Source organism: Brugia malayi (genome assembly GCF_000002995.4).
Source record: "Brugia malayi strain FR3 genome assembly, contig: Bm_v4_Chr2_contig_001, whole genome shotgun sequence".
Classification (NCBI taxonomy): domain Eukaryota; kingdom Metazoa; phylum Nematoda; class Chromadorea; order Rhabditida; family Onchocercidae; genus Brugia; species Brugia malayi.
Genome location: NW_025062476.1, coordinates 3,836,016 through 3,848,861, shown reverse-complemented (window position 1 = coordinate 3,848,861; position 12,846 = coordinate 3,836,016). Strand labels below are relative to the sequence as shown.

Below are 12,846 nucleotides of genomic sequence, written 5' to 3'. Positions count from 1 at the left end.
TAACATGCCTCAGAAATGGAATTGCAAAACAATTGAAACTCGTAACGTCACACCGATTCGAATTACAGTCTACACGCATGTTCATGTGAAAATACCTACCACCATCCCTTTACATTTAATTCAAACTTGTACTACCCATAATCAAGGTTTAGAAAGTGTTGAGGATCACAATGTTTTATCCTATAAACCCCAAATCTATCCATTAAAATACTTTTCGCTCTTCCCTCGGGAGTGTCGAGAACAAGCTCGAAATTCCACTAGAAATAATCATTGTTCCAAAAGTCTCCCCGTTGCTTAGCTCATCCTCCTCACTAAATTGTCAAACTACTGATTGCTTGTTTGGTTTAATTACCCAAGATAAAGCACTCGACTCAATTGTGCAAGTGAACCAACCCAATTCAATCCATTCACAACACCAATCCAATCCAACATTCACAACAGTTATCATCAAATTAATATAGCACAAAACAAAAAGCCAAAGCAAAAAAGTATTAATTAGACTAAATCTATTTCACGAAGAAATAATTTTAATTTTGATAGAACAATAAATTTCGATTTTTTTTTTTTTTTTTTCATAAAAAATCCCACTAATTACGAATAAACAACATCAGTTGTTCACGAAAATAGCCATTAAATTAACAAAATTCTTTTCAACTCATATTTTAGTGAAAGTGATCGTAAATTAAAATGAAAGTTTGCTATCGATTCTGTGATTGAAGTGCTTATCATTATATCAATCTTATCAGCTGAACTAACAATAACTCTCGATAGGAGACTACCAGTATATGTATAATGAGAATAGATTTTCTAGGAAATTACAGAATTAATGGTTAATAAAATTTCAGATGAAATCTAGGTTTTAATGAGAGTAAAGTTAAATTTGAATTAAAAAGTAAACAAACTCAAATTTGAAAATAAAACTATGCAAATGAATCCTTCATGCATACTTGAAAATATATTCTAATTAATAGCTTAAAAATTATTTTCGAGTAAAATTTTAAGTGATATATTCTTTTTATAGGTATTGCTAGTGACAATGTTATAATTAACACAAAGCAGAAATTTTAGAAATTTTGAAATTTTTTATTTACTTTTTAGAAATTTGAAGAATTTTTATTTTATTTTTTTGGCTGATTACAATCAGATAATAAAAGCAGAAGATAAGGAATTGTCAGGTTTGTTCATTATATCAATTTTTGATCTCTAGAACATTTGATGTTATGAGAATTTCAAAGGCAGTTGATTGATTACGATCAGATGATAAGTAATGATAAAGTTCAGTTGCGATGTTTAGACTAAGCTTTAAAAAAAAAAAAAAAATATTTTTTTATTTCAAAATTAATCGAATCTTTTCTGTGAATACTTTTTCTATCTCAATAATATTTGCTGCTATTATCAAATGCTGTGAGTTAATCATTTTTAAATTATTACCAAACATTTTAAAGTGAGTATTTATTGTTGTTGATCAATTTGATTTTTAAAATGTGCGCAATTAACTAGAAATATTATGAAAAAAAAAAAAAAAAAAAAAAACATAAGGAATTAAAATATGGAAAGCTTAACAGTTCCAGTTTCTAACTTTCCTGATCCTGTTTTACTGAATCACTTTATATTGAAAGATTTCTTCCATCAATAAAAATCATTGATCAGTAGTAGTATGGCTTATTCATATCAAATCAAATTAATAAATTATTCCTCTTTATGATAACTCTTTCTAGCATTTTCTTCTCAACATTACTCTGACATTTAAACTTTGTCTCTGATTTGACTAAGAGTTATGCAAAACTTTAAAATAAAAAATGAATTAATCAAAATTTAATGTTTGAAATCGGAAGCAAACATTTTTCATAGACTTATTTTGCTATTTTCAATATAATTACAAAATTGGAAATGAATTGGCAGTCGAGAACAATCATAACAAATAATAATTATTATTATTAATTAAATTATTTTGTATAATTTATTTAACACAATGTCTAAAATTGATTATTATTTAATTGCAAACAAATAAATCAAACAATGAAAGTTCGTGATTTAATTAGCAATGTTAACAAAACTTTTTAAAATTTGTTATGATTGTCACACTGGCAGCATAAAATGTTTGCACTAATATTCGAATTAAAAGTCTAAAAACATTTACTGTACAAATTATTAATGAAAGTAATTATTTCAACTTTAAATAAGATGCAATTATTCAAAAAATTATATTTAAAAAATAAATTCTTTCTCAGTTTAACTAAATAATTAATTTTACATTAACTTTACAACAAATTATCGAATAGGAAAAATAAAAGACATTATGGAAATAGTTAGATGCGTAATTGTAAAGAGAATTACAATTAAAGTAGCAAAAGAGAAAACTCAAAATGAAATTCGTATTTAAAAACCAAAATCTTTTTTTTTTCCAAATTTTTGAAAGTATTTCAGAAATTGATAATAAATTTAGAAAAAAAATATAGAAATATTGCCATCTAAATACACATATAGAGAATATCCTAAGAATTTAATGAAATTTTGAAATGTTATCAAATTTATCACAAAAATTCTTCGTGCATATCTAATCAATTATCTTTTCTACAATAAATTCTAAAAATGTTTTAATGGCGCTATCATAGCTTTCATTTACATTTTTCATTTGTAAAGTTTTATTCTAAAATTTTTCAGTTGCATTATTTAATTGATGAAATTTGAATATTATTCGATTAAAATATTTTCTGCTAGTAAAATTTAAAAAAAAAAGAAAAAGGAAATGAATGAATGAATAAGAAAAATGTTGAAAATATAGGAAAGAAAAATGTTGAAAAATTATTAATTAATTATGTTGTTGAAATCTGCAGATATTTTTAATTGGAAATTAATTATCGAAATTATCAAGTGAATTCATCGGTGTGAATGTATTCTTTATAGTTTTTCAATGCTTCCATTACTGCATCACAACTGATTGTTTTGTGAAGAATCTGAAATTGTTGTAAATATTTAAAAATTATAATTGAACAACAACAAAAAATTAAATTACTGATATTATTATCATTGATAATCACTCACCAAATACTAATGATAATGTCAAAAGGAAGATGAATTACAAAATTAAACATAATTTTCAGTGATTTTTTTTTCTTTTTGTTTTGTTTCTGATCTAATAATAAAAAATAAATAAATAAGGAATGAATTTAAGTAATCAATAAAAATAGTACCAAAAAAAAGTGAACGAAGTGAATATTAAATTATATTATATTTTATTAAATACATATGTACTTCATTAAATAATGTTTTATATATTATTAATAAATTATATTGTATATACTTTACTAAATGAAGTAATATATTTAAAAAAGTATAATGCTAAATAATATTTTTTATTAAATGTTATATTTTGTTAAATGATATATTTTATTAATAATACACTTTACTAAATGATTTTCTCCGTATTAATTTTGAATTTATCAAACATAATAAAATGAAATTCTGATAAAAAATAGCATAATATTTCAAACTTTTTTATCCCTTTAATTTGATTTTTAATTTTGAATTATAATAGCAAGTAGAGACATTTTAAATTACCTTACCATCACATGACATGTCACTCGCCTTACAATCATGTGACATGTCACTTTAAAGATTAAATATTGGAATAAAAAATAAGCAATGAAAATAACTAAACTTAATTTTAACTTTCATTCAAGATTATTTCATTTCAAAATTAGCTTCGTTCTTTGAATTGTTAAACAATTAATTTAATAAAATTAACAGTAACAAATTAATTAAAATCAAAATAACTCAACGATATATGTTTAATCTGTAAAACTTAAACACACTAAAATCACAAAAAATTTAGGAATAATTTTTTAAAAATATTTCCTAAATTAGTTTACGTATAATTTTATGCATTATTTACCACACATAATACTGTCTGTGGCGGTAAATGATCAAAACCGAATGGCGTTGACCCATTTTGTAATCGTTCTTCTCTTCCTTTTATGTACCAATAATAGTTACGATGAATTAATCGACTTTCCATTGACACTATAGAAGGAAAAAAGAAAAAAAAATTTTTTTCTTTTTTTTTAAGTATTTCAATTAAAAAGTTAAAATTGAAAGTTCTTTTGCTTTTGTTTTTGTTTTTTAATAAACATAAACAATAATTTATTTGTAGCATATCGTGAAGGTATCAAAATGCAGTAGGGATAGACAATTTCTTGGAAACTACAAGAAAACAACTGTCATTTGATATATGCTTAATTAATAATTAAATTAAATCAAATCAAATTTTGATTATTTGATTTTTTGAAGTTTATAAATAATGTTTGTAAGCATTATGTAACTGTTTATAGCTATCGAGAAAAAAGATAATTTTGTATTTATGCAATTATGCGAATGTTTATTTTGGATTAAAAAATTATTCGTTCCAGTTTGAATGATAATTATCAGTGAAGCAATTTTGATAACGATAAGATCTAATTTTCATAGATATAAATTTTCTATAGCTTCATTTGCATATCAAATTAAAATTATTAGCTAATATTGTAAGCTTTGTTTTGCAAGTTAATCAATGCTAAGCATATAATCATAATTAATATTACTATTATTATTATTATTATTATTATTTAAGTAATACCTAATCAATTTCGGTATTTCTTATTTAATCATTTCTCACTTATCAATCATTAGCTAAAATATCAATCATTTATACTTTTTCTGAGCAATATTTTATGATCAAAAAATGATCGATTTATAATTTGATTGTAAAATATCCGAAAATACTTTATCATATCATTGATATTTTCATTTAATTTTGATATTATATATTTAAGGAAAGAAAAAAAAAAAAAAAACTTACATTCTGCTAGAGCTGTAAAATTAGCGCCAATAAAGATATTTAATACTAAAAAAATAACGAATGATGGAACCATTGATAAAAATATCTAAAAGAGATAAATGAATTTAACAAATAATTTAAATCACTTAAATTCCATACAAACATATCAATGATATTATTTTCTTTTTTTCTTGGTTATATTTTACTTTGCCTTATTTTTTTTTTTTTTTTTATTTTTTTATTCATTCATTCGTTTATTTGTTAGCAATAATAACTCAAATATTAATTAGTAACAAAATAATTTTAGAAGTGAGAAAAAAAAAAACTGCAAAAACATTTGTTGACATTTGGATGAAAAAGTGAAATTAGAATAATGACATTATAAAATGAATGAAAATGATAAAGGTCATTCTAATGGTCAAATATTGATGACCTTTGATAAGATAAACTATAATTGAAATTTTCACAATGCTTTAAGCAAAAAATGGAAAATATTCGAAATTGATAATGAAATCATTTAGAACTGATTAATGGCCAAATGTTTAGTTTATTGAAATGACAGAACTTAATGAATTATTGTCTGAATTTTCGTTGTCCATCAATTGGAAGCAATTTCCTGTGATTCATCGATATGTTTAGTAGCAAAATCATTAATATCAGATTGACCTTTAACATTTGATTTTAATTTTTAACAAATTTGTCAGAGATGAAAAATGAAAAAATAAGTAATTTTAAAATGAAATTTTCTTCGAACGAATGAATGAAGTGAAAAAAATTTGATAGTTAACCTTTCAGAAATTATTGATAAATCACCAAATAATTATGCAAAACTTTGTTTGGTATCGAAGTTATTTAATTTATAGCAAATGGTCATATCAGTCTTGATGATAACCAGTGATAACATTATGCAATAAGTGATAATATCATGTAATAATTAAGGGTAAAAAAAAATAAAAGTGTAAATTTGAGATGAAAATGAACTTGAACAAAACTTTAAAGAAAAAGAAAAAAGGATGAGGAATTTGAAAGACAAGTAAACTGTAAAGTTTGAATTTAAAATAAAAATATATCTTCAAAATGTATCAAATTACGACAGAATGACGTGAGAAAAATAAAATTCGATCTTTCTAGTATAAAATGAATAAAAGTAATAAATTTTTGTTCCGATTAGAAAGATAAAAATAAAAATTTATCATGTTTACTTAGTTTTTGCAGTTTAATTCTTTCATTGAGTAATAATCATTATCCGATCAGTGTTATTTAATTATCATCATCTTTGATCAATGATATTATGATTTGATGAAATGATTAATTTATTTACTACAGTTATTTGATAAAGCAATTATAAGCAACAATCCATTGTCAAATATTTATTCCTTGTCGATTAATCGATCATTATCACCTCCTCAATATCAATTTGAAATTCAAAAGATATAAGTATATTTTGTTTTTTTTTTTTTTTTTTTTATTTTAGTTTTTATTTTTGCAGTAACAATAATAATTAACAAACATTACTGTTCGTACAAATAACAACATTGTAAGTGACAGCAATAGAATATTTATACTAATTATGGGAAATAATAAATGAATGAAATAGCAAATGAAAGAAGCAACAAAAAAAAAAAAAAAAAAAAATTTAGCTTACAACAATAACAGAAATGATAAAAGGAATAATAATTAAGTAAAAAGTGAAAAGTGGAAAAAAATAAAAATAAAACTTATTACCTCTTCCTTTAATATATTTTAATCATTAATAGATGAGCTCTTTTGCTAACAAAATGCAATAATATATTTCATCCTATCAACAAAACTAAATTATTGAAAGTTTTAACTTTTCTCAAATGTTAGAATGGTAGAGAAAAGAAGAAATCAATGAATGTTTACATGCTAGTTAAAAAGAGAGAAAAAGCATCTGTTAATGTTACTAAAGAATGAAATTATTTTTACATCAAAATGGCTCAAAGAGACAAGAGAGAAAAAATAAAATAACATAAAAATAAAACAGAAACTAAGTGCATTACTGCTCAAAGTTAAAGCTTTCATTTAGTATGAAAAATTCTCATTAAAAGTTTCAAAATTAAAGGAAACATTCTTTGCACTTGAAAAATTGTATATTGATGTTTGTCACTTTATTTTTTAATGTCCCTTGCATACTGTCCCATCTATTTTATTTTTTTTCATGTTTACTTTGCAGCCCTAATTTGCCTCAGTTGTGCATATTATTATGTATGTTTGATCACACAACCTTTGACCTTTATCCATGCTATCTATGTCTTTGGAGTCAATCTAAATTTATAGCGCTCTCTCTCTCTCTCTCTCTGCTAGAGAAATTCATCAAAACCAATGAATGCAGTATTCCCTTTGCGGATCGAAATTTCCTGCATTTTTTTTTTACCACCTGTAGGATTAAAATGCAGACATAATATGAAATTGTATCTATCCAACTTCGGAAGGAATTCCCTTCATTATCCTCAACACATTTCAAAATGTAATTTAAATCTTCGAAATAATAGATGACCAATAACACATCTAATCGTCAATAAGCCATTTTATGCAAATTCGAAAACTGTAACAATTTCCCTTTTTTATACAAATCCATCAAGTGAAAAACTTAAGATTTACCTGGCAACATCAGTATAATCGAATATACTGCCATCTAAAGTTAATATTTAATCCTAAAATATTATTGAACTGGTTACATATAAATGATTAGTGAACTTTCAGAATACTATTTTATAATTTATTAGAGGTTTTGTCTAGTAGAGGTATTTTTCACATATTATAATCACAGTAATATGAAAATAAATGACTACGACCGCCGTAGCAAGACAAAACATGCATAAATTAACAATAAGTAAACAAATGTGTCTTTCCAAGCTGAATATTACATAGCTCATCCTGTTGTTATCAATGAAATATTGGAAAAGTGCACATTCGTTACCAATTTTTAAAGATTCTTACCAAATTTACAATTAATGATGTCATCACAAAGATATTTTTTTAAGTGTTTCAATTAACGCTGTGGAAAAAAGAAAAGAATTGTAAAATACAACACTGCATAAAACAGAGAATAATGGAATAAATAATTATATATCATATTCTAATAACAATAAATATAATAAGACCAAAGTTCAGAATCAGAAATCTTCCTTCCATGAAATATTCTCGACAAAGAATATATAAATCAAAAGAGGAGTATGAAAAAATTGTTTAATGCAAGAAAATAATAACACTTAAATATATCCCTATAATATCTAACAATCGAGGTATAATATGTAATTAAAAAAAAGACAAATTTATTAGTTTAACGAGACTAACTTACACATCTATTCTTTGAAATCAACATTTATAAAAACATTTTTTAAAAATGATTTACAATATATTTGTTCTTATATTGTGTTAGTAATTTTATTTATAACAAAACCACCTGAATGAAAAACAATACACATTTACGAAGCTGCAACAAATTCATTCAGATCAATACAGGGTAAAACATTTTTCAGTTGAGCTAGCCGTTTATCAAGTATTCCATTAATTCGTTTCCCAGGATATTCCACAGATAAAGTAGCATGTTTCCCTTTTATACAATCATTTCGCAATGAATCGATGTATTTCTTCCGTTCAATTTTATAACCTCGACAATATTCGAATTCTAGAAAAAAAAGTTTAATTAAGTTGTAGAATTCAGAAAATCGAACCAGTATCAATACCACAGCATTTAAAAATGGGTAGAAAATAAGCCACCAACGAAAAATTTATAACAGTCAGAAATGCTTATGAAATATCCACTTTCATCTAAAAAATAAAAATAAAACTTATGAAACTTACGTTCAATGGCACTGTCAACATCCCAGCTATCCACTTCAATTAAATATCGACAAATCATGTATCCTGTTCGATTCAAACCATGTGTACAATGCACACCAATTAATTCACCTTAAATTTGAATACATTTGAATACATTGTATATGCACTTGAATATTTCTGACAAAATTTCTTACAAGAACTCCAACAGAGGTATAAACTTCCATGCATTCATGCCTTTTTAACCACTGAAAACGAATAATAACATAAAAACCGAAAAAAGAGCAAGGTAAAACATGATGAAATCTGCATTTTTGTTCCATAGGAAAAAACCGCAAAGAGAATACAAAAGTAAATTATTTCAATATTTGCATAAATATAAGCAAGTATTCCACTACTGGTATGGTCTGAGATAGTTATCACTCATACAGCACTACCAATATGTCAAATCATTATCATAACAGTGACATCATTGCTATTGCTATAAGTCCTGTATCCACGATTTAAAATTACACTTTGAGAATAGAAACAAATATAACCGACACTGTCTCATTTCTTAAAAAATGAAATACGAACCAGTATGGATATGTTTAGACAGAAAATCACTGACAGTGTTATAAAATTTTTCAATGTTTTCCATTTGAATGTTTATATGATGCCCCATGCACCATATCTTTTCATATTTAATACCGATACGAGTCCATTCATGAGGATCATAATATTTTTGAGTTGCTGTTAAATCAATAACAAGACCTATTTGCTTACCAGCAGCATTAGCCTAGAAAAAAATGGTTTCTAGCTTTTAAAAAAATTTGGTTGTTGTACATAAATTACAAGCTTATATCTTCAAAACATATTTTCCACTAGAAATAATGCACCAACTAATAATTCTACTTATTGACTCTTTTCTTTTCATTATTGCTGAACAGTATCTTACCCACCACTGTTGATGACAATAACAGATGTACAAGAACTTTTACAATTTTACTACTTCTTATCGAATAAGATCTAGATTTCTCACAAGGTTTCTAGTAACCTTACATACATACATACATGGAAAAATAACTTAAAGATTACAACTTACCATATCATTCAAACTTTTTGTTTCGAAGATATTTTGAACGTCGAATTCATTACGATTCAGAAAATAATTGTGTCGCAAGGGTGTCTTAAAGGCGACAAACCGTGTTCCCGGCATATCCTTTCCAACTGGATCATAATCAATCCACCTGAAACGAATATCAGATAATATTTAACAATTTTTACGATTAACTAAATTGTTAAGAAAATAAATGTTAAGAGGAAGAAAAAAGAAAGCAAATTTTGCATTGAGATTTAACTATCTCAATTTAGCATCAATTTATGAAAATCATCGCAGGAAATTAGACCCAATAAACTTCAGAAATCGGCTTTCTTACAAACCAGCACTGGCTTTTTTACAAATTTTTATTAAGAAAAAATATTTATAAATCACTGCATTACCTATCGGGAAATTTGCGTTGATTAGGTATGGTATGATATAAACGTCGTTTTGCTTTACGCTGCAATTTGTCCGCATGTGACGATCGTTGCGTCATATTTGTTTTTTCAGATAATTAGGTAAGTGTAATTTTTGGCACAGTTCCTGCAAAAGTTTGACTTAATCTTTGATTCTCCAAAAATATAATATCTACAAAGATATCCACAACAACAACAAAAAAAAAAGTGAAACATTACCATAAACCAATCGGGATGGAATAATTTCACAATGTCTATATCAACCTGGTTCGTTTCAGACATTTTATAACATAATGTTCCGTCCGTACCTGCTCTGAAGATGATTGGTAAATGGTTACCCGTGGTGGTGGGTAGTTTGCTTGCTGGATTGGGTGGGCAGTAGTGAGGGTTTGCTGGGCTAAAGTGGGTGTCTATTATTGCGCTACCGAACTGAAACTTTTAGTTTTTGAAAGTTTGCCGAGGTGATCTTTTTCAGTTTGAAATAAAAATTTAGTTTGATTACTATCTGAATAAAAAAAAAAAAAAAGTAAAATTAAGATTGATTAAAATATTCCAGGACGTATTGCTTTGAAATTAAACAGTCATTTTTATTTAGTTCAAAATTCTAAATTTGACAGTATGCAAGTTTCAGTTGAGATGGTTGTCAAAAGTTCAAGAAATAGCGAAGCACAAATTTTAAGAAATACTCATAGATAAGTAGACAAGAAATTTTCATACAGAAAAACTTCGAAAAACTGTAAAATAACTTTGCAGTTGATTTTTGTAATTTGTTCCTCCTACCATTAAAAGAAAAAAAGCGAACTATTCTACAATTCAGTTAATTGTTCTGCAAAGTGTAACAAGACATTAGCCAATGAAGCATACAGATACTATGGGTTGAATGCAACCAGTTCCAGCAATAAATACAAAAATTCGAGTAATTATTTGATAATTTATTAATTTTACACAGCTAATGGATCATATGTTATTATTATAATTGAAATGTTTGAAATATACTTCAGTTTTTCTTATTATGTGTTTAAGATAACAGCAACTATTTACATCACTTGTTTTATTGTTTTCTTTTTTGTAAATTAAAGATAAAACTTTGTAATTTTAATTTCCGTTATATTTTAATGCATTTACTATATAAAATTAATATACAAACATACATGTGATGACAGTGATATATTTAAATGATAAAATAGAGCATATAAAAGTACTTGAAGAGGAGTGGAGCTGAAAAATTTATTGTGATATAGAAATTGAGATAAATATGTAAATAATAAGCGAATGAAAATAGTTTCAAATATATCAATAAATAAGTGGAAAGGTAAATAAATAAAACTACAAATTATTACCAACAATATATATTTGCGATTATAATCATAAATTTTACAATATGCTAGTTAATTATTTCAAAGTTTCGCATTTATAAAAAGAGAGGGAGAGAGAGAGAGAATAAAAAAAGTTTCCCAACCTAGAAAAAATGAGACTAACAGTATTTATTTGATTTGAATTATAAAGCATTTGTTTGGTTGGGAAAGAGAAAAAGAAAAAAAAAAGGAAGAAAGAGCTAAATAGGCCATATTTCTCTCTTCTTTAATTTTGACAATGTCACTTCATCATCTAGTAATTCGTAATATTATTATATAAATTCTTTTAAATCATATCATATATTTGGATAGATGGATGAATGAATTGTTTGAATGGATGGATGGATGGATGGGTGTATGAATGTTATTCGAATAACCTTGATTTAGTTTCAATTAGTTGTGATTTAGTTTCAATTAATTGTGATTTAGTTTCAATTAGTTGTGATTTATTTTCAATTAATTGTGATTTAGTTTCAATTAAATGTGATTTAGTTTCAATTAGTTGTGATTTATTTTCAATTAATTGTGATTTAGTTTCAATTAATTGTGATTTAGTTTCAATTAGTTGTGATTTAGTTTCAATTAATTGTGATTTAGTTTCAATTAGTTGTGATTTATTTTCAATTAATTGTGATTTAGTTTCAATTAAATGTGATTTAGTTTCAATTAGTTGTGATTTATTTTCAATTAATTGTGATTTAGTTTCAATTAAATGTGATTTAGTTTCAATTAGTTCTGATTTAGTTTCAAGTAGTTGTGATTTAGTTTCAAGTAGTTGTGATTTATTTTCAATTAATTGTGATTTAGTTTCAATTAGTTGTGATTTAATTTCAATTAATCGTGCTCTGATCACGATTTATTCCTGGTCCTATCATCATTTATAGGTGGAGAAGGGAAATGAATAAATGTTATTGCTCTCTAATGAATGATATTAAGGCCCTTGTTTAGCTGTTCTACATTTTTCTTTTCATTTTAAATTATATTTCACTAATTAATTGATTTGAAACTGTCTGATATTTCAAAAGAAAAGTAGCAGTACTCCTGTTGAAATTGCACACAAAAAGAAATGTCATTTTTAAACTGTGCAACATCTAAATACATCATAATTAATGAATTAATTGATTTTGAAATTTAAACATTTCATTTTTTTTTTCTTTTTTGTTCTAAAATATTCGTTAAAAAAAAAAAAAACAATGAAATAACTGATAAAATTTGCATTAAATTTGCGTCCATTAAATGATCCATTGAATTGGTACAATTATTCTTAATTTTAACTTTTGAAAAAGTGCAAATTTTCAGTTACTTGAATTTTTTCAGCTATTTTCAAATGCTGGTCACTCTATCAGTCATAAATCAATTAATTAATTCATTATC

At 25.1% G+C, this 12,846-nt stretch overlaps 2 protein-coding genes across 2 annotated transcripts; both read right to left on the bottom strand.

The window, feature by feature from the left end:
- Window positions 1-2,870: 2,870 nt before the first annotated feature.
- Bm14735 (Uncharacterized protein) lies at window positions 2,871-4,910 on the bottom strand (the record flags this gene model as incomplete). Its single annotated transcript, XM_043078323.1, has 3 exons — window positions 2,871-2,957; window positions 3,896-4,023; window positions 4,838-4,910. The coding sequence occupies 3 exons, from the start codon at window positions 4,908-4,910 to the stop codon at window positions 2,871-2,873; spliced, it is 288 nt and encodes a 95-aa protein (XP_042934257.1).
- Window positions 4,911-8,265: 3,355 nt separating this feature from the next.
- Bma-pir-1 (Dual specificity phosphatase, catalytic domain containing protein) lies at window positions 8,266-10,197 on the bottom strand (the record flags this gene model as incomplete). Its single annotated transcript, XM_001897267.2, has 5 exons — window positions 8,266-8,468; window positions 8,645-8,752; window positions 9,197-9,398; window positions 9,705-9,849; window positions 10,103-10,197. 5 exons carry the CDS (start codon window positions 10,195-10,197, stop codon window positions 8,266-8,268), a joined length of 753 nt encoding a protein of 250 aa, XP_001897302.2.
- Between the last annotated feature and the right edge of the window lie 2,649 nt (window positions 10,198-12,846).